Here is a 23,039-nt window from a genome sequence, read left to right as displayed (position 1 = left end):
TAAATGAATGTCTTAACCGGAACTCGGACTTCGTCATCCTTCCATGCAAATATTAAATATCGTTGTTGTGCAACAACGGACCTGCGTGCATATGATTGGAGCCTTGTCCCGTTACCGTACCACCACGGCAGGGGTGGCCGGCGGCGGAACAATACGTATACTTAAGAACGCGACCGAAATAAATTTATGGCACTCAATCTATTGTCAACCTTTTAATCGAAGCTTCATTCGTTGTAACTTAAAAATTGCCAGAAAATAAGAAGGTTTCTGAAATTGTCACCTAGATTATTATTTCTTTATGAAGTTATAATTATATAAACATAAAGTGACAATTCTTAAGTTACAACGAATAAAGCTTCAATTAAAATATTCGCCGATTTGCCGTTTTGCAAGACGTTATTTCATTGGTCAGTTTGATTTAGCACTTACCAAAATCTTTAGGTCAGACAAAGTATCACCGCAGTTAAAAATATATCACCGCAGTGATACATTTATTACCGCAGTGACAAAATTAATTGTCACAGCGGTGACAATTTTTTTCACCGCGGTGATATCTTTTTTTTTTTTGCTGTTGGCGTATATGTACTTCTGACCCAAAGTGTACGTCATCGTCTTCTATTCAGTGTGAAATGAAGTATTCCGTGAACGTTATTGGACAGAAACGTGTCTGAAACCATAGTATTAACCCTTTGCTGGGAAATTTGTCGTCTGCTGAATTTCTAAAATTAGCATTTTCTTCGATTTTTTTCAAAGAATACTATCAGAATAGCAAACAGTTTGGATCCTGATGAGACGCCCCTTTCTATGGCGTCTCATCTGGATCCAAACTGTTTGCAAAGGCCTTTAAAATTCGGATCCAGCGCTGAAAGGGTTAACGAAAATCGCGTCGTTTAAAGGGGCCTTTTAACAGATTTTGACAGATATTGAAGTTTGTCATTAAATTATCTACATTGGATCTAAAAAGCTCCAGTAACAAAGCAAGAATACAATTAAAGAAAAAAAGAAACCCTCAACTGGGCTGGAACCACTGACCCCTGGAATAGGTCTATCGCTTAGACCACTCGGCCATCTGCGCTCATGCAATAAGTGTCTGTATTTTATACTGTATATAAGTAATCCTCGAAGTATAACAAAATATAACGACAGCAACAGAACTAATCAAATTATTCAATCGTTTCGCGTTGCAACGCTTTATAATTTTCAGGTTATAAATCGTCAAAAGATGCATATTATCGATATTTTAGAGCATGGTAAATGTTCTGTTTTACCGTTTCCTCACAAATATCAGAACTACAACGAAAATTTGCGAATCTTTTTTTTTTAAATTTGACAATTAATCGCAACGTAAAAAGGCCCCTGATAAAATATCTATCTGCGACTGTGTTTTTAGGAAGCTTGGTTTTAAGAAATAAAACCTTGATTAGTAATATTAAAATTTCAATTAAAAAAATCCATATAAAGACAGAAGCAAAAGCAATTTGATACGATTTAAATATATTTTATTTTTCCTTCCACTTCTTCCTTAACATATAAAATGTCCGAGCCACATTTCACCTTGGCAATATTAATAAGGAAACTATATCTTTTGGTAAGATTTACAACAAAATTGACTTACATCCGTGAAAACAAAAAACAATCTGAGAGCATGAGATACATTGAATCATATCGGGGTCTTCATCATTCTTTAATGTCTTACACTTTCCAACAATTGACAGGACTCAATACCTCACATTAAGCCCTAATATGCTCCTTTAAATACGACCTGTTTTAATAGATCAGCTGACAGGAGTTCCCCCGGGGCAAAGTAAGAACAATGACTTAAGTCAAAACTGTTGACTGGTAGTGAGTTATGTTGTAACATAACACAACTTTTTTACAATAGGTAAATAATTAATTCAGCACTTGGAAAAAAATGGAATGATGACAATGATTTACCACTAACAGATGGGAGAAAACTTGTACATATTTTCAAAAGGGATACAACTTTGAGATATCTGTTTCACAGTCAGCTTGCCTCTGTTTAACATCGTGTTTCCAGTTGTCATCTATTTCAATAATAAGTTAGATATCTCAACACTTATCGACAGGTAATGCGCACACCATACAATGATGATGAATGCAGTAGATTTTACTTTACTATAATAAATGATGCTGAAATGTCCATGTAAACAATGCATGTAAACGGTGGCATGACATGAATAAAATATCTACAATAATAATAATTACAACAATTGATAAAAACCTAGTCCATTTTTTTCAGCAGCCTCAATATTCAGTTTAAACGGGATCCTTTCTCCGAAATAAATAAAATCTGCTTTCTTTATTCAATTTCATAGTCTATGTACAATACCTCACACAAGACTGTACCAGTTTTTTCATGAAGTAAACACATGCATAACAAAAACTGGTGCTTGATTATCACTGAAAACTGACTTGCTCTGATCGTAAATTGCAATTTTTTAATAAACTAAACGTTTCAAGTGACATCATTTAGAAAAGCAGTGTGCTCATTCCTCCCATTTCGCTCTGTTCCTTGACGAAGATCTCGAAGTATTGATATATAATAGTGACTGCGAGCAATATACCAGTTCCACTGCCAATGGCACCTGAAAGGACAGATAACAACTGTTACCTTTCATGGACACATAAAACAATTTATGATGGTTAAAAATGACTTGCCAAAAAACAATTGTCAAACAAATAAGCTTGCAACGTCTTTTCTTTACTAGAAAAGATCAAATTCTTGAAAATCATGTGCTAACAACCCCAAACATTAACAAGAGGGCCTAAAAGGCCCAAAGTCGCTGACCTGAGATAACAAGATATTATTGGGACAAATCTTCTGACCAAGTTTCACGAAGATTGGAAAATAAATGTGGCCTCTAGAGTGTTAACAAAGTTTAACTATAGCCATATAAGGAATAATGCCCCGCCCCTGGCAGCCATGTTTTCAACCAACCGGCATCATTTTTGAACTCGTCCAAGATATTATCGGGATGAATCTTCTGACCAAATTTCATGAAGATTGGACACTAAATGTGGCCTCTAGAGTGTTAACAAGGTTTTACTATAGCCATATAAGTTAAAATGCCCCGCCCCATGTTGCCATGTTTTTAAAACAACCAAAACCATTTTCGAACTCTTCCAAGATATCATTGGGACAAATCTTCTGACCAAAATTCATGATGATCGGAAAATAAATGTGACCTCTAGTCAAGGTTTTACTATAGCCATATAAGGAAAATAGCCCCACTCCCGTGGTGGCCATGTTTTTCAACCAACCGGCATCATTTTTGAACTCGTCCAAGATATAATAAGGATGAATCTTCTGACCAAGTTTCATGAAGATGGGAATATAAATGTGGCCTCTAGAGTGTTAACAAGATTTTACTATAGCGTTATATAGCCATATAATGAAAAATGCCCCGCCCCTTGACGCCCATGTTTTTCAAACAACAGGCATCATTTTCGAACTCATCCAAGATATTATTGGGATGAATCTTCTGACCAAGTTTCATTAAGATTGGGCAATAAATGTAGCCTCTAGAGTGTTAACAAGATTTTACTATAGCCATATTTGGAAAAATGCCCCGCCCCTTGGAAGCCATGTTTTTAAAGCAAAGGTTACCATTTTTGAACTCGTCCAATATATCAGTGGGACAAATCTTCTGAGAAATTTTCATGGATATCGGAAAATAAATGTGGCCTCTAGAGTGTTAAGAAGTTTTTATCAGAGCCATATAAGAAAAATGCCCCGCCCCCTGGCGGCTATGTTTTTCAACCAACTGGCATCATTTTTGAACTCATCCAAGATATTATTGTGATGAATCTTCTGACCAAGTTTTATGAAGATCAGACAATAAATGTGGCCTCTAGAGTGTTAACAAGATTTTACTATAGCCATAAATAGCCATAAAAGGAAAAATGCCCCGCCCCTTGGCAGCAATAATTTTAAAGCAAATGTAACCATTTTAGAACTCATCCAAGATATCATTGAAACCAATCTTCTGGCCGAATTTCATGAAGATTGGACAATAAATGTGGCCTCTAGAGAGTTAACAAGGCAAATGTTGACGCCGCACAACAGACAAAAATCAATCACAAAAGCTCACCATGAGTACGTTGTGCTCAGGTGAGCTAAAAAAAAACTATTACTATTACCCGGCTTAGCTTTACAAACATTTATGTAAATACTTGGTCTTTGACTCCATCAGTTATAATCATAGTCATCAAATGGGCAATACCCAAATTTGCTTGAGAGAAACACAAATGTTAACCAACAAATAGGAGCTGTAACAAAAAAAAACTTCAGTTGAAATCATGTTTACTCTTTCAGTGCTGGAACCGAATTTTGAAAGCCTTTGCAAACAGTTTGGATCCAGATGAGACGCCACAGAACGTGGCGTCTCATCAGGATCCAAACTGTTTGCTATTCTAATAGTATTCTTTGAAAAAAATCGAAGAAAATGCTAATTTTAGATATTCAGCAGACAACATTTTAGCAGACGACAAATTTCCCAGCATGCAAAGGGTTAACTTGAAACCTATTGCAGTGCCTACCCATGAAGTCGGCCATGACTGAGAGTGCGCCTATACAGAGACCACCGAATGCAGCAGCAGTGGGGATGTATCTGTTGAGCTCCTTGATCATCGACGTGTCACGGTGACCTCGCATCACCATCTGCTGGTCCTTCAGCTGCTTAGCAACCTGTAGCATAGCAACAATGCAGCCATCAGCTTAACAGAACAGTAACAACAATCAAGTTGAAAATACGCAAAGACTTGTAAAATTATCATTACGTGTATGTTGTTTTGGTGATATATTTTGGACTTCCAAAAACCGATGTGCAAGAATTGTATATCAGCGTTTTTTTACCGATAAAGCATATCTTCATTTTTAATGCAAATTTATAAACTTTTCAGTTATGAATCTGACAACAATATGGTAAGGTACTTTTTTGTGATTTTTTCCAACAGAAATGCAGCATACTTACATCCTTTTCACTTGAGCTTAATACTTAAGTACAGACGAGGGAAATCTAGGTTTTCAATGTGTGTGCTTGGTATAAGCTACTGAATTGGCAGAATACTTACATCCTTGGCACTTGAGCCAGACACTTCAATCCAGGTCTTGGAGAAAAAGGCGCAAGAGCCGAGCATGAACACGATGTAAAGGAAGGCATGAATAGGGTCTTCAGCGACATGAGAAAGGGTCTCCGGTGGGGACAGATAGTAGCATAGACCTCCAACAGGGTACGAACGGGCTGGCCCACCACCGCTTACATCCTGGTAAAAAAGACATAGCATTAAATAACCACATTTGTGTAAATGTTTTGTCTGTGATGGACTTTTTGTCTGTAATTGAATTAAGTTTCACAAAAAAACTTATATAATAGTCAGCACATTCTATAGTATGACCTCTTGATTATTTTTTTTTTAATATGTATGGTAAATACTTACAGCCCACACTCCTAACAAGTTGATGAAGAAATTTCCGTGGAATTTGGTTGCCAGCATCTAAAATCACAGACAGGCATACATGTGAAAAATAACATAAGAAATATTCAAATACACATGAAAGGAAATCCATAAACTTGCTTAATAAGGACTAACTGAATATAACAATAGAAACATTAAGATAAATATACCAAATGCACACCTAAAAGCATGCTATATGAGCAGCTTCAATTCCGATACCTCAAGTATAAAACTACAGATTCTTTGGCCATAAATTTAACTTTATTTTACTTTAAATGGACAGGTTGCACCTTTATTACTTATTGTAAGGTAATATGCATTACTCCCTTGATAAGAATTATCATACGTGTAACAGCTTAGAGATGAAGAATTCCTTTTAACCAATGATGGCTGCAGTGAATACCTGAGAGATGACGTAGAGGTTTGAGACAAGGGCACTCTGCAGGATGATGGGTATGTTGGAGGTGTAGAAGAGCTTGATGGGGTATGAGCTGTACTGGCCACGGTAGCGCGCTGACTTGATGGGTAGGTCCACACGGAATCCCTGTCAGAACAACCAACATGCTGTAATCTGTTTCACTATCACGCCTTTACACCACTTTACAGTCAAAAGCTCACACACGTTTTAAATTTGTAATTATTACTTTATCATTTCGGGCTTAAATTAACTTCATTATCTATGTGTCCAGAAAGACTAGTGACAAAAGATTTTAGTTGTCCTAACAAAAAAGTTACTTATCCTGACTGAAAATTAATATAATATGTAACTTTTCAGTCATTTTATAAAAAAAATCTGTACCATAGCACAACTAGCAGAATGTATTTTTTAATGTTATTCAATCTTTTAGTAAAACGGTTATTAAAACAAACCAATGAATCAGCAATGATACATAATGAGTGATAGTGTCAACTCTCAGCTTAATATATACAAGATTACATTTTTATAGTTCAAGAGTTTAAAAGCCAAGTATTGTACATAACAAACACATTCATTCATAAACAAATTTTTTAACTAGAACTTTGGAATTACTGTGAACTGTTCAAAATGTATACAACAAGAGCACCGCATAACGGGTGCCACGCTTGGCTGAGAAAGCTTGTCAGAATATTTTTTTTTAGGTCAGTGACCTTGACCTTTGACCTAGTGACCCAAAATGGGTGTGGCGTGTAGAACTCATCAAGGTGCATCTACATATGAAGTTTCAAAGTTGTAGGTGGAAGCACTTTGATTTTAGAGGCAATGTTAAGGTTTTTGTTAAAGTTTTATATTAAAGGTCACAGTGACCTTGACCTTTGACCTAGTGACCCAAAAATGGGTGTGGCATGTAGAACTCATTAAGGTGCAACTACATATGAAGTTTCAAAGTTGTAGGTGGAAGCACTTTGATTTTAGAGCCTATGTTAAAGTTTGATATTAGAGGTCACAGTGACCTTGACCTTTGACCTAGTGACCCATAAATGTGTGTGGCGTGTAGAACTCATCAAGGTGCATCTACATATGAAGTTTCTAAGTTGTAGGTGGAAGCACTTTGATTTTAGAGCCAATATTAAGGTTTTAGCACGACACCAACGGCGGACGAGCTGGCTATGACAATAGCTCGGGTTTTCTCCAAAAACAGCCTCCCTTAAAATCGGACTAAAATAAACTGAAAGTCAGAAATGAGGTTGTCAAATAAAATAGAGAGGAACTAACTGCAACAGTGTTGTGGATTGAACGATGCAATTTTACTCTCTTATTAACACCATGTTCTAGTGTGTATATACTTCGGGCTTTTATCATTGTTATTTCAACATATATTTTTGTTTCAATTTACCAGCTAATTTAGTGGATTTTTGCTATTACATTAGACAAAAAGCAGACCTTAAATTTTTTACTTGTCCCGTTCAGTATCAGAATAAAAGTTTACTTGTCTAAACTTTTATATGATTGTCCCTGACAATCTGACAACCATCATTGTCAGGTCCATCTCTTTTTGAAGAGAACTCGTCTGTAAGATTATACTGGCTGTTAGTTTGTTTTAGACCTCTGTGAAGAAGGTGAGCTTTCAGCCAGAACAAAGTAATATCAATTCAAAATGAATCGGTGATTCGAGCATTTCTTTTCTTTCTGTTTATCATCAACTTGAAAATGAGTAAGCTGTGTACCTGGAAGTATATGACAACGCCAAACACGAAGACTGTAGCCATAAGGTTCATGAGATTGGGAAGGTTCTGCCTGTAGAAAGCCTCTCTCAATCCCCGCACTTTGTCTTGCTTGGTGGCCAGCAGGTGGAACAAGGCTATGATTGCTCCTTCAAACTCAGTACCTGAAAACACAAAGTCAGAGTTATTTTTCGTTCAAAATGGAAAAAAGTATACATTTTCCCAAATGGGAGCTAAAAAATCCCAATGGAAGGCCGTTTTTTTAGATCTCAATATTTTGTTCATCTCCCATCTATATAAGTTCAACCTTTTAAATATAATACTGGACACTCTTGTATCCTCAATTTTGAAGCATTTTTTTTAAATTCCATTTTTTATTTCCTTGGTAAAAGAAATACATTTAATCTTTGCATATAACATAATATGTAAATATACACACAATTAGTATGTTTGTTTCACAATGTTTTTCTACATTATGGTACATAGCATTTTTTAAAGACTATGATTGGTGTGGATGAAGCATGTATTTTGCATATAACATATAACTAGAAATACATACATTGAGCAAAATGTTTCACAAAGTATTTTATATTAATTGTGATACATTGCATCTATGAAGACATTGGTTGGTGTGAATGAATATGTTTGAATTAGTTTCAAACATTATTAAAAAGTTTTCAAAAATGGTGTAGCATTAAATTTTAAACAGGTCAATAAAGATAATAAAACTAATATACAAAAAAAGAAAGAAAAATGGGTGTTTGTTGCTTTAAGGTAGGTGGACTTATGTACATGTAAGAGTATGTGTAAAGATGTTTTAGGGCAGGTGCATTAATTGAGCATAAAATGCGCCCAGCGAGTATTAAATATAATTAATATAATATATGTAGTTTATTTTGTATTCTTGCGATTAGTTCCGCAAGTTTAATTCTAGTATTAAAAAAGCGTTGGCATCAGCTAAGGTCAAATTACAAAATGATATTGTTGCAAAATTAAGCTCCAAGTTTTCTAACCTTTCTAACTTGTCGTAGATAAATTTTTTATATCCATCCAAAACTTTTGAATAGGATGACAATCCCAGAAAACGTGAATATTTGTTTCTGTGTGCATATAACAACAAGAGCACCGCCTTGCGGGTGCAGACCGCTCATATATTTTTTTTTAAAAGGTGAAGGGACCTATCTCAATTTCAATCACCTAGGAGGGAGGGGTGGAGTGGAGAGGGGCGTATAGTGTGGGGGTGTGGTCATTTATTACATTATCTTCCAATGTAATGGGGGGGGGGTATTCTTGGGTGGGATGTAAATAAATATTTGTGTTTTTTAACCATGTTTAAAAAAAATGGGGGGGGGGTACAGTGTGAGGGTGTGGTGGTAATTTATTAATGATCTTTATAAAAAAAAAAAAAAAAAAAATTTTTAGGGGGGGGCGTGGGGGATGGTTTGGGTGAAGTCTATTGTGGTATGTCAGATAAGAGTTGTTTTGGCAAAGTATCAATCAAATCTAATCATAAAAAAAGAAGTTATGGCAATTTTAGCAAAATTTAATAATTTGACCTAGAGAGTCAAGGTCATTCAAAGGTCAAGGTAAAATTCAACTTGCCAGGTACAGTACCCTCATGAGAGCATAAAAGTATTTGAAGCTTGAAAGCAATAGCCTTGATACTTTAGAAGTAAAGTGGATCTAAACACAAAATTTAACCATATATTCAAAGTTACTAAGTCAAAAAAGGGCCATAATTCCGTAAAAATGACAACAAGAGTTATGCAACTTGTCCTTTACTGTCCCCTTATAATAGTTTGCGAGTGTTCTAAGTATGAAAGCAAAATCTATGATACTTTAGGGGTAAAATGGACTAAAACACAAAACTTAACCAAATTTTCAATTTTCTAAGTATAAAGGGCCCATAATTCCGTCAAGATGCCAGTCAGAGTAACATAACTTTTCCTGCACAGTCCCCTTATGATAGTTAGTAAGTGTTGCAATTATGAAAGCAATAGCTTTGATACTTAGGAATAAAGTGGACCTAAACACAAAACTTAACCAAATTTTCAATTTTCTAAGTATAAAAAGGGTACATTATTCTGTAAAAATGCCAGTCAGAGTTACATAACTTTGCCTGCACAGTCCCCTTATGATAGTTAGTAAGTGTTGCAAGTATGAAAGCAATAGCTCTGATACTTAAGGAATAAAGTGGACCTAAACACAAAACTTAACGAAATTTTCTAAGTATAAAAAGGGCACATAATTCTGTCAAAATGCACGCCAGAGTTATCTAACTTTGCCTGCCAAGTCCCCTCATGATGGTTAGTAAGTGTACCAAGTTTGAATGCAATAGCATTGATACTTTATGAGAAAAGTGGACCTTAACGCAAAACTTAACTGGACGCCGCCGCTAAGGTGATGACAATAGCTCATATTTTTTTTCCCAAAAATAGATGAGCTAAAAATCACATAATGTTGAAGGTAGAATTGAAATCATGAGGTATACATGTGTGTTACATTTACAATACCTTAATACAATTTCTCAGATGCTTAAAACAAAATTAGATTAGAACAAACACATATATTTAGCATCACAGAATTAAAATTGACTCAATGAGGTAAAAATTTGAGATACATTTACATACCTTAATAAAATTTACAATTTTCACAAAGAAGTTTAAACCAAATTCAGCTTAAGACAATCACATACATTGAACACAAAAATATCACAGATCAGGGATGGCGAAATCAAATGTCCGAGTTGCCCGAGTCGTACATTTGCTTGTCAGGGCAACTGATTTTTTTCAATTAAGTTGTCCGTGGACAACCAGTCGGTCGAGGAATACAAAAAAAACAACATTATATTAAAGCGGTAATTAAGTTTTACAAAACCGGATGTTGACACGCGATTACATTGTCAGTGCTATTTGCGGAGCATTCAAGCTAAAATTCGGGCACTCTCCTGCCCAGCGATCTCCCTTATTCTATTAGAGACTGGGAGCATGCCGCATTTTCAATATTCGGCCAGACTGTTAGACAGTGTACATGCTGGTTTCTTTAGTTTCACAATCAGACAGAAATATAAGTATCGAACTAAGATAATCAAAACATGGTCTACTTTGTTATTTGAGAATAATTTCAGACGACTTTAACGGAAATGATTGGAACTGATGAGGTCCACATATTGGACTAATTTAATTTGTTAAGATTACGATGTACCTATGTGAAACACATGTTTTAATAACACTAGCTAAATGCAAGATTAAAAGTTTGAGAACGTCTTTATATTGTTTATAACATACTGCTATAATGAATGTACCATGGAAATACAAATATAACTAAAACAAGCAAAAAATACTCATTTTGATTTATTCCTTATCATTTTACATTAATCAATAAATGCGTTTATAATTTATATCAACATTAACGGACAAGTGTAGTTTAGAAACGGACAAGTTAAATTTCCTAAATGGTTGTCCGTGGACAAGTATAGTTTTTTGAAACTTCGCCACCCCTGCAGATTAAATTGACTTCATGTGGTATACAATTATAGGTACATTTACATTAGACTGTTTACTTATAGTTTATTTTAGTCTGATATAAGGACATGTACTGCCAGGAAAGCCCTTGAAAGTCTTGCGACTTATTTCCAAAGGGGTCCTTTACATTTTTGCTTCATACAGCACATAAACTAGATAGCAGCTAGCTATAGTCATATTATGTTTAATGGTTATTGAATTATTTTATACTTTAATTAGCATATCTAAAATTTACAAAATGTATATATGCGTTCAACAATTTGAGCGAGCACATGATTATATAAACTTGTTACTTAACAAAGACATGGGATATCTAAATACTTAAAAGAAACAACACCGTCTGCCATGCTCAAACCCTAAAGGTACATGTTAAGAAAATGTTTTTTGACTTCTTTTTTGAATTTGAAGTGACTATTTATACATTGAATAGATTCTGGAAGAGCATTCCAGGTTAAAACACCATTATAATAAAAAATTGAAGCTGTCGCTGATTTTATGACAGGAACATAGAAATTACATTTGCTCTTTCGTGTGCAGTAGCTATTAACATCAGATTTCGTAATAAAGTTTTCTTTCATATACACTGGACATTTGTCATAAAAAAATTTATGTACATGATTTAGACTCAGTTGTTTAACTCTATCATTAAGTTGTAATATTCCTGGTTTGTGAAAATCTGAACAGGTCAGTGTGGTTCTTGGTGGAACATTTAAAATGAATCGCACAACCTTGTTTTGTGTAATTTGTAATTAAGACTTAAGAGTTTTCCCCAAGTTATTATACCAGGCCGAACAAGCGTAGTCAAATATGCATTGAATTAGTGAATTACAGAGGGTTTTCCTAATATCCAGTACACTGTGGTGTCTATACATGAACTTAAGTCTCGAGTTGACCTTACTGATGATGTTGTTTGCACATTTATTACCTGACAGGGTGTTATCTAGAACATGACCTAAATATTTCACAGATTTTTGAGACTTTATAGTTTGATTATTACATATGACTGAGAAATTTTCAATCTTTTTAATTTTCCGCTTACTTCCAAAAAGTATACATTCTGTTTTACCTATATGAAGAGACAACTTGTTGTCAACTAGCCAGTTATTGCAGTTTTCTAATTCACATCCTAATTTTTTACTTATGACATTTGGATCTTGATGTGTGAAAATTATGGCGCTATCATCAGCATATAACAGTAGTTTGCAATCTTTGCTTATACTTATTTCCATATCATTTACATAGCATAGAAAAAGAAGAGGTCCTAAAATACTACCCTGAGGGACACCACATGTAACTGTTTCCGAGTCTGAAAAAGTATCATTTACATGCATTGTTTGCTTTCTCCCAGTTAAGTATGAGTGAAACCATTCTACAGATTGAACCCCCATGGTCTTAGGTTTTTCACACAGTATAGTGTGATCTACTGTGTCGAATGCTTTTTGTAAATCGAGCATGATCATGCCTGTGTATAACCCTTTAGCAGTTTGTGATTTGACGAAATCTGTTAAATGTACCAAACATGATTCAGTTGAAAAATTTGTTCTAAAACCTGATTGAAACTGATATATTATATTATTTTTCGCTAAAAAAGATTCAAGTTGGTTATATACACACCTTTCTAGTACCTTACTAACAATACATAAAATACTTACAGGTCTATAGTTACCTACATCAGTCTGAATATTTTTCATAAAAAGAGGTTTTACTCTAGCAGCTTTTTGCTCTGTTGGAACTTCTTTATCAACTATTGATTTATTTATAATAAAGGTAATAGGTATTTTTAGAATTGCCCCATCCTCAATAAACCGTGCTGGAATGTTGTCTAACCCAGTACTTTTCATAGGATTAAATGAACATAGTTCTTTATAAACATACTCTTCACTGACTGTTTTAATATAGAATTTTTTCTCTGATGGAACCTTGTTACTATAGTATTCTTTAAAGATACTAGATGAGGTTTTAAATACATTTGGGAATGCCGGTAGTTTGCTAACAAGCATTGATGCTACATTGGTAAAGAAGTCATTAAAATAATTTGCTATCTTTTTGTCATCAAAACAGATTTTATCAGATGGTTCTTTGGTTAATGTTTTGATTATTCAGTGATACTTTCCATTTGTCAAATTAATTGAACATTTCTGGTTTGTGTTTTAGTATAAGTGATTTATAAACCATTTTGCAAGCTTTTGTATGTTCTGTTATTTGGTTTAGCATGTATTGCGGTGTGGTATAAATAATATCGTTTTCTTTTAGTTTATTTTTCCATTCAACCGGTATGCTTTTGACAATTTTATGGTATTTTATAAAGTCTGCTTTATCTATTTCATTAAGGTTTATGTTATCTTGAAAACTGTAAAACAAAAACAACACTCATTTCCCAATTTTAGTCAAAACGCTGCGAATTTTCCCAATCCAGAGGGACCCGGACCCATTCCAAAACCGGTGAAAAAAACACTGAAATTGTTAAATGTGGCTGATATCTTTCTACATATAACTGGAAATTATTCATTTAACTTTTTTTTTTTGCTTATAAAATGTTTTAAACAAATGGGTCTTGTTTAGCCAAATCATTGAAGGTGTGAAGCCAACGAATTATCAACATAATGTCAGAGTAAACCCTCTTTGCGAATTATCATACATGGTATAGTTTGTAGGGCTGCAACAATATACCGGTATATCGGTATATATCGCAATACGCAATCCACATATTGTATTGCGATATGATTTTCATTATACCGGTACGAAAATTTTACAAAAATTCATTCACATTTCGTCCAGAAAAGCCATCCGAAATAATGATAAAAAGGTAAACAACAAAAAAGCAGTGTAAATTATTTTTTACGTAAAAAAAGCATTCTAAAAAGTGTATTATACGGAGTAGCATTGTTACATGGGAGCATTCATTCGATGCTTTTGAACAGATTATCGTTGAATTAATTGCGCACAGCTGTAAATGTTTCGTTCGATTCTGATTTGAGCATTATTTGTAATCATCCCAATTTCGGAAACACGCTTCCAAATTTGAATGCTAACGCGACAATAAAAAATTATAGCGTCAAATAAAAAGTGCTTTATCAATAAAAGCGCGCGAAGATTATACAGACATGTAGAACATCGCATGGAAAGTATGGGTGTTTTTTGTGTTGTATAAAAACGGGAACATCACGTCAGCTGAATTACACGTGTTCAGTGGGAAAAACGCCCCGGTTGGACGTTATTTCATCACATCTTTAAATAGTAACAATTGCAAAAATGTATTTGATACTTAAGAAAATTTGCAAATGTTTGTGTTTCTTATTATTCTTGACCACATTTATAGTAAATATTTACCAGAATTTGCTTTAAAATTGGAATTTATGGGATTATTGGGTAATTGGCAAGTTATAATTTTGGTACAAGTTAGCAATATATTGCGATATATTGCAATACGGGTTTTTGAACTGACAATATATTGCAATACGGTTTTTGGCGTATTGTTGCAGCACTAATAGTTTGTTTTGACCAGATGTGCATATGAATACATGTACCAGCAAAAGAGCATACCTCTGCCAGTATTGACAGTTGCCGGGCTGAATGCCTTCCAGACGATAGTCTCACAAATGTTGGTTGCAATGAAGAGGGAGATACCCGAACCCAGACCATAGCCTTTCTGAAGGAGCTCATCCAGGAGCAACACAATGAGACCCGCAACAAACAGCTGTGAACAAGAAACAGGTGCTACAAGCCTACATGTATATGGTTTGGCAGATAATTTCATAAAACCTCTGCACAATGGATCAAAACCAAAGTTTAAAACTCCAATATTTTCCCACAAAAATTTACTAATAATATAACATTTAAAATTTTCAGAAAAAAAGTGTTAACCAACAACAGAACTAAAACTTGACACTTCAATTACAAAGAGTCTCCACTTTAAATGCTGCATGATTCAAGAGATTCTTAATTAGTTGGTACATTCCCAGGGTTTTTTTTTACTAAGAAAGTGACGCCGATATTCGGCGTCTTCCCCTACCAGAATTTTTCCCCTTAAAATACAATTTCCCCACCAAAAATATCATTTTTCACCAAAATATAATATTTTCTCTCAAAGAAATTTTTATTTTTCCTTGGGGCATTCGACAATTATCCAATTTGCACCATGTACAACAAATTCGCGCTCTCTCTCTCCAGACGAACACACAACATCTGGGAATCCCAGTTATTCTTAATATAGCTCTTAAATAACGTCATGTAAACTGGGCAACTAATCGTTATAATCATGTGACTATTTTACTGGAGACCGGTCTTGCGCGAGAAGGGTGTTTCGTCAATTAATTACCGGAAACCAGTCGAATTTTCAACCGGGCTATGTGCAAGCCGAGGTATAAACGTGAAAACAGAAAAAAATGTCTCACAATTAGCGTTCTTACACAAACAAAATAAAACATTCGAACTCGGAAGATACTGAACGCATCGAGGCATTTTTTAAGAAAGAATCATCGAAAACCGTTATAACCCAGCAGGATCAACATCGAACATTGTGAAAGTGAAAGTAGACAATCGGCAGCTGCCGCTCCTTTCCGTTCCAATACTGTAGCAAATCAAGATCGTCAGCCCATTCATCATGAAATTGAAATCACAAAATTGACATCGTCCCCCGGCCCCAGTACAAAAATATAGTTGAAAACATTTCCCATTATTAGATCTACACCTGCAACTTTATTAAGGACTTTGACTTTAATACCTGTTAAATGTGTTTAAGAACAAAAAGGACAGAGACAAGTCTCTTTTGATGAGTTATAGACATTGAAATGAACAGTTTTTATTTTTTCCCCTAATATCTCTCTTTCGCACTCTTTTTTTCCCCTTTCACCCAGCGTCCAGCGTCTTCCCCTTTCTCTAAAAAAAACCCCTGATTCCAAATTCTCTATTGGGGAAAAAGGTACAAGACAAAACATTATATGATGACATGTTTTCTACTATGGATCATGCATTCATCCCTATATCATATGACGCAAATATTTACCTGAATGATGATAAGAAGACAGACACCAGCTCCAACGTCAGAAGGGTCACCATACATCCCTGTCATCACATACACAATGGCCTGTCCCACTGTTATCACCATACCAAATACTGAAAAGAAACAACCAACCTTTCTTTTAATAATGCTAGTAATGAGACATCACAATCATTGTAAAAAAAAAATTATAGTTAAGTAACTTGTTTTCTAATATAACTTTTATCTTGTTTTTTCGAAATTGAACAATAATGAAATTTATCAAATTTCTTATAAAAATAATATACGCAGTGATTTTTTTGCTTTAATTTGTTACAGCCTGTGCCATTTGAATTGGGAAAATTAGCGCGATAAACCGTGAAATTGGGAAAAAAAGCGCGATAGACCATGAAATTGGGAAAAATTAAGCATTATAAAAAGGATTATAAGTAACAAAGTGATATTGTTTTTAAGTGCATGTTCAAGGAGTTTCCTAGAAAAGGAGTCTGGTCAAATAGGGATTTTTTTTAATCAATAAAAGTGGCAAGTTTGGGAATGATTTATGAACAAAAATGACTAAATTCAAGTTATATATTTTGTAAGATGTTTAAAAAATAAAGTTGAGATCTAGATTTAAGAACTCATAATTAAGTTATATGAGACTTCTTTCAAAAAAAAAAAAAAAAAAAAAAAAAAAATTTTTTTTTTTTGGAAGTTGGGCTTTTTTTGGGAAATTTTGGTCAGATTTTTGGGAAAAAACGTGTATTTTTGTGATTGGGAAGCAGCCGAAAATCTGCTGTAAATTTGAGCAAAAAAAATCGCTGATACGATATTAAAAAAATTTACACGCACATTTCTGGGCACCATTGAAGAGAGCCCTATCCTTAGGGGTATCACCAACTTCAATGATCTTGGCTCCAGCAAGTAGTTGCATGATCAGGCCTGATGTTACGATTGGAGAAATACCAAGCTCCATAAGAGTACCTGAAAGATAAATGCAGGGGGTTTTATTACTGCTTTTGTAAATAGTCCAACAGATAAATTGCGAAATTAAAGCCGTAAATGTGTCAAAATTGAAAAATTTGTATCACTAAAAGGTTAGTTTGGTGATGAAATTCAGTGTTTGGATACAAATAGTGCTAACATATTGGCAAAATTATATTTAATTTAGTCCGAAAAAATGTGATAAATAGCCAGGGTATTTTACACTCGGTATGTAGTTCTATTCCATCAAATTTACAGAATGTTTGTGTAAAGTGTATAAAATTATAATTATACAACTTCTGCAAAGACAACTACAATCTTAGAAAGACTTCACAGTGATGAACATGGTTTAGCAGAAGTACTATATTTGACAGTTTATGGAAAAATGTGTAAGTATGCTAAGAATTGTTTACATCCGTATTATTCAATAATATCTAAATCTGATAAAGAACACCCACATTTTGAAATATAAAAAACTTCTCTTGACAAGTTATACAGCAGTTCATTGGTTTTTTATTTCATAAATAAGACAACTGTTCAGTACAAAATCACGACATTTCAAGAAAATTGTAGGGCTATTTATTTAATTAAAGGTACGTGTTACTTGTATATTGTCTCTTAATCAAATGGTGCTGCGTATTGTTTTACCCAATGGAGAAAAAATAGCATAAAAAACCCATGAAATTCAGAAATATTCACGTATAATATTCAGATTGGGAATTATGTGTCTTTTAAATTGCTTGGTATTAATTACAGAAACCAGTGCAAATATTCGGTTGCATGACTTTTGGCTTATAATCTTAAATGTTCGTGCTCATTTAATTTGTTCACTTGCATCAGATAATGCATTTCTTGAACGAAATTGATGCAAATTTCCTACCTTTTTGGAATTTGTCTAATGACAGTTGGGAATGTTGTGTTTTTTCCTTATTACCTTTTAAAGCTACTTTATAAATATAATATTTTGTCCAGTACATACCTCTGCTAGATGCAAGAATAACTCTTTGCCAATAAAATGGATCGGCAGAGTCTGATGACATTATGCCAAACAGTGGGATCTGGCAGCACACAAGGAAAATGAACAAAGTTATAGCTGTCCATAGCACTTTCTCTCTAAACTGGATCTGAAAAAAGGTGAAAATTTGATGGAATATTGTTTATTATGTAATAATTTATCAAGTTGCAATCAGTGCAAAGTTTAACAGTTTTTAAATAATTATGTGCAAATACATATATAATATAAATATCTTTATTACAAAGCCGGGACACATAAGTAAATTTTCAACACCAAAGTAATAATCAAGTCTTTAATGGTTTTTTACCTTTCTGTCAGGTTTTGAAATCTCCGGCAGAACTGCACAGAAAGGCTTGATGAACTCTAAAAATTTAACTGAAAAACAACAATGTTAGGATAGTTTTATTAAACACATGAACACCCAATAGGCTGGATTCTTTCAAAATTGGAATAGTCTTACAAAAATTGGTACAACACACTGACAGGAATTGTGATGCAGTTACAGCAGTGCTCCAGATAACATGCGTAAAGGCGTAAAAACGAATTAAATTTCTTAAATAACGATTTAGATTTAAAATCTTTGCGTAAAGTTACGCATTGAAAAAATAAAACACGAAATCGCAATTTCCGAACGTGCGTAAAACTTCCAGTAGCAAATTATGTATGGTAAACATTTCATCCCGGTTCTGGCTCGTCTAGGCGCTTAATTAAAACTACAACTTTAAATCAACGCCACTCAAGCGTTTTCTGTGAGGAAGAGCCACACCTAAGAACGGTCGAAAGGCCAAACAGTCTCGATTCTGATCTCCTAGATTTGCAGGCGAGTCATTACTGTTTATTGTACCTTTTTAATTACACTTATCGTAATTTTTATACACAAGTAATATATTGCATACCTATTCAAGATGCCATTAAAATTAAATGTAAAATATAGTTTTTGATATGACTTAATCGGCGACCAAAAAGACCATCATGACCTATATAAAGCCAAAGTGTGAGTGACCGTTTTACAGAAAAAATCTAAATTACCAACTAAAGCGGTGTATTGAAGCGTGGAAGGCAAAAAGGCCATTTCAGTGTCAAAAGTCCTCGCTGCATGCATTTTTTCAATTTGAGTCAAATACCCAAAGCATGGCTTCGTCAATAATTGATGAACTTAAAGGCTCTTGTGTAAATGACTGCGAATCTAAAGCACTCAAAATTATTTGGTAATATATTGTTAAGAATTAATTTTATAAATAGGGGGTAAAATAAGATTATTTTTTTAATAGGGAGTAAATAAGAATTTGACCAAATTTTTATCTGGAGCTCTGCAGTTACAGTACCTGATCACTGGTGAAATATCACCAGCACCACAAGATATAGCTAAAGAAACTTCAGCGTACAGTTTATATAGTTATGACATACCTGTACGCTGAAGCCAACCCCGTATCGAAAGTCAACCAGAGTCGTAACATATTTATGTCACGCTATAAATCAAAGAATGCTCATTTTCTTTGATACATTTCTACATATATTGGTGAATGAATATAAATTACTGCATCGAGGAATATTTTAAGGTTCAAATGTTTCAAATGCATCTAACAATAGATGAAAATAACTCTCATCAGTCTGAAATTCACAATTTTGACGCCATTGTCGCTTTGTCACGTGACGAGTTTTCATTCGGATCGACCTTGACATTTTATGCTGAAATTGTAAACATTACTTTCGTTTTCTGAAATATATTATTTGTGATTAACTTACGTCTGGTGGATTTTAAGACTGATTTCAGAGTGTGAGTCAGGTAGTTTTAAATAATATTTACTTTGAGTTTGTATTTACACTACAATTTTCTTACAAAACAAGCCAGAATAATCTAAAATACCGGGAAATGTCATTCTGAAAACACTTGAGCACATGGTATGTTACTAAAAATAGAAACTAAAAATAGAAATAACGTCATATGACCGTGAAATCTCGGGAGATTCGCATTTCAAGAAAGTCTGTCACATCGCTGTTTTTCTCGGTATGTAAGAGCAGAATAGATAAATTTTAAATGTTTAAGATAGTATTTTGTGAAAGAATATATCAGTAAAATGTGAAAAATGTCAATCTTTCCGATCAAGTGGTTGATTCGGGCCAATAACTGCATTAAAAAGCAGTTTTGGACCGGTCTTTGTTGACTGTCAACTTTTCGGGAATTTCTGGTTGACTTTCCTAATGGGGTTGGTCCATAACTATAAAGTCGCGCTAGTCAAAAATCATAAAAAGCGACATTTAAAGTTATGGTAGCCAGAACTACACAAGATAATGAATTTCGCTGGTCCGCATCCACGCTGTCAGAATTAAGAGTGTTTTAATAAATAATTGAACAGAATGTTCTTTTGACTATGAGAACAATTTTTTTTTTACACACCACAAAAAGACACATGAACAGAGTTAATATCACCTAATTATTCAATTTCTATGCCAATAGAATACAGTTAAACTAAAGGAAACAAATGAATCAATTGAAAATAATGATCATGCGAGATCATTAAATAAATGCTGATTTGATAAAATTGTTTCATTAAAAGTCATCAAATATAACCTATAGCTATTTCTTTGAATCAAAATACATCAGAAAACCCAGAAACTTTTCTTTTAACGTCATTCTCCACCCACGTTAACGCTATGTCAACGGCCGACGTGGCAGCCGGCTAACAACTTAGTTTAATTTTTGCAAATAGTAAGATAGACTTTACTTTATAAATTGATGTAATCAAAAGAAATACATACTCCCCATTTCGTTTGCTGGGTAATCACACTCCTTCACGTATCAGATTCAGCAGAAAATAACAAAATTTCTGCGTGTGTTTAATGCCTGTGTACAGACGGAAGTGCAGGTTTTGAAGGAACGATCACGTGATCAGTGGACGTGTAGCCACATTTAACTTTTGAATTAATTATTTTATGTTTCGATGAAAAATATTTTTTATAACTTCTCTTGAATCAATATACTACATTAATTATTAAATTTTCATTACGTTACTCGTTTTAAATAAAATAAACAAAAGTAAAATTGACAACTCAACGGTTACATACAACCAAGTAGAAAGGCTGCACACACAGAGTTATCTTCAAGACGTACCCGGACAAAAACGTACCGAGACTTTTCGGTCAAAACGTAACCAAATGGTAAACAAGTTTCCGCTCGATCTTGTTATACATATTTTTTGTCAAAAGAGTATTATAATTTTTACACAAAAGCGTCTTTGTAATGAAGGATAATACGTTTGCTAATGCTGCATTTAACAATACGGCAGCATCCCGGGGGGGGGGGGGGGGGTAACTTCCTATATACGGGTATATAGGGATGTGCCGAAAATATGGGGTGTGTTTTACGAGTAAAATTATAGTTATTGGTATGGTTTTGAGCATCTAAGTATAGATATGGGTATTGCAATCTGAAATTTGCTTGCATATAAATGCATATAGATTTATAAGTATCAGTATCAAAATGGGTACAAATAAACATAATAGCAAATTCAATAAGTATACTGTATTTATATGATAAAAATTGAAATTCTTGTATAAAATGTGTCAACTTAATCAAATTCTAGTATTGAAAGGGGTCCAGTTTTTCAAAATAACTTGTATCAAAATGGGTCTACTTTATCAGAGTTCCGGTATAAAAATGGGTCACATTTCGGAAGTCTCTGCGGGACACCCCTACCCTAACAGTTGGGAAGTTACCCCCCCCCCCCCAATCTTCTCTGAGGTGTGATTGTGTTGGCACTTGAAGTATTAACTACACGTGCACGGAGAGAAATTCTACTCAAACTAACTTATTCGACAAGAAAAAATCCAGCAAATTCGTTCTTATGTCGTGTTGTTTGTTTTTACATGTAGCTTTGTCCCTTTATTATGTATTTTTTCGTAATTAAGAATTGTTAGAGGCCCTTTGTATATGTACTGAACGGAGTATATCTGACGAAAAGTTTTTGAACTTTCAGGATGTTTCATCAGTTCTGTTGTTGCGAAATCTGTCTTTGCATTTTCAGGCTATGTCTTTTGAGTACTTGTAGATTTCATTTTAAGTGGATCAATATATACTGTAAACTGATTACATGCTTCATTACCATTATATACTTATTGTCTGTTTTTTTTTTAAGATTAAAAAAATCGTCGAAAAATTATGTTGTTTCAGTTTTATTCAATAAACTTGTTGTGTAAAATTTAAGCACAACTGTGTGCGTTTAGACTACTGAGTAACTGCACTTTGTTACGCTAGGGTACGTTTCGACCATCTTCTCACTCAACAGTGATGCATGTGTTCGTGCAAACTTAATCTTTGACATGTATATAGAATATCAATTACACTCAATGCACGTTTCGTAAAAAGTCCATGGGGTAATACCGTAAGTTCTTATGATCATGAGGTATTTTAAATATCTAATAGAAATTATTTTTACACGAAATGTTTTTGTGTTGTTGTTTTTTCGTACATTTGCGTTTGGTTTATAAATGCTCAGTATTATGATTGACTGAACAAATTTGCAAAAATAGTTGTGTTTTTTTTTGCTTTTGTTTTACGCGCATTTATTGCGAAATTAGGTAACGCCATTTATTTAATATTCGTATCAATATGTAAGCAGACATATTGTTGAATAGAATAAAAAAAGAAAAGTAACCTAAAGGTAAAATTGGAAAGGTAAACAATTTCAGACAGCTATTGACTTCCAATTCAGAGCTTGGTGTAGACCCCTGAGATAATTGTTATCACACGGTAAACACGTTTATATAAGTTACAGAGTAATGTGCGTGTAATTCTTATGAGCGCTTAATCTCATTTGTCTCACATTTATTGAAACTGTACATATTTAGCGCATATGTGATGCGGTTAAAAACTGAACTTAATTAGTAACGTAAACTCTTGAAATGTCGGATGTTAACA

General features: G+C 34.0%; 1 protein-coding gene across 1 annotated transcript; it reads right to left on the bottom strand.

The window, feature by feature from the left end:
- Positions 1-1,477: 1,477 nt before the first annotated feature.
- On the bottom strand, positions 1,478-21,049 carry LOC127865656 (protein transport protein Sec61 subunit alpha). The gene is made up of 12 exons (XM_052405563.1): positions 20,882-21,049; positions 18,429-18,496; positions 18,086-18,230; positions 16,975-17,106; positions 16,150-16,259; positions 14,688-14,841; positions 7,624-7,784; positions 5,882-6,022; positions 5,461-5,517; positions 5,095-5,286; positions 4,561-4,708; positions 1,478-2,606 (listed from the first exon to the last, which is right to left on the bottom strand). Exons 1-12 carry the CDS (start codon positions 20,886-20,888, stop codon positions 2,491-2,493), a joined length of 1,431 nt encoding a protein of 476 aa, XP_052261523.1. The 5' UTR covers positions 20,889-21,049; the 3' UTR covers positions 1,478-2,490.
- Positions 21,050-23,039: the final 1,990 nt, after the last annotated feature.

Source organism: Dreissena polymorpha, chromosome 2 (assembly GCF_020536995.1).
Source record: "Dreissena polymorpha isolate Duluth1 chromosome 2, UMN_Dpol_1.0, whole genome shotgun sequence".
In the NCBI taxonomy this organism is placed as follows: domain Eukaryota; kingdom Metazoa; phylum Mollusca; class Bivalvia; order Myida; family Dreissenidae; genus Dreissena; species Dreissena polymorpha.
The sequence above is the reverse complement of the archived record's forward strand: the minus strand, read 5'-3'. Positions and strand labels throughout refer to the sequence as shown.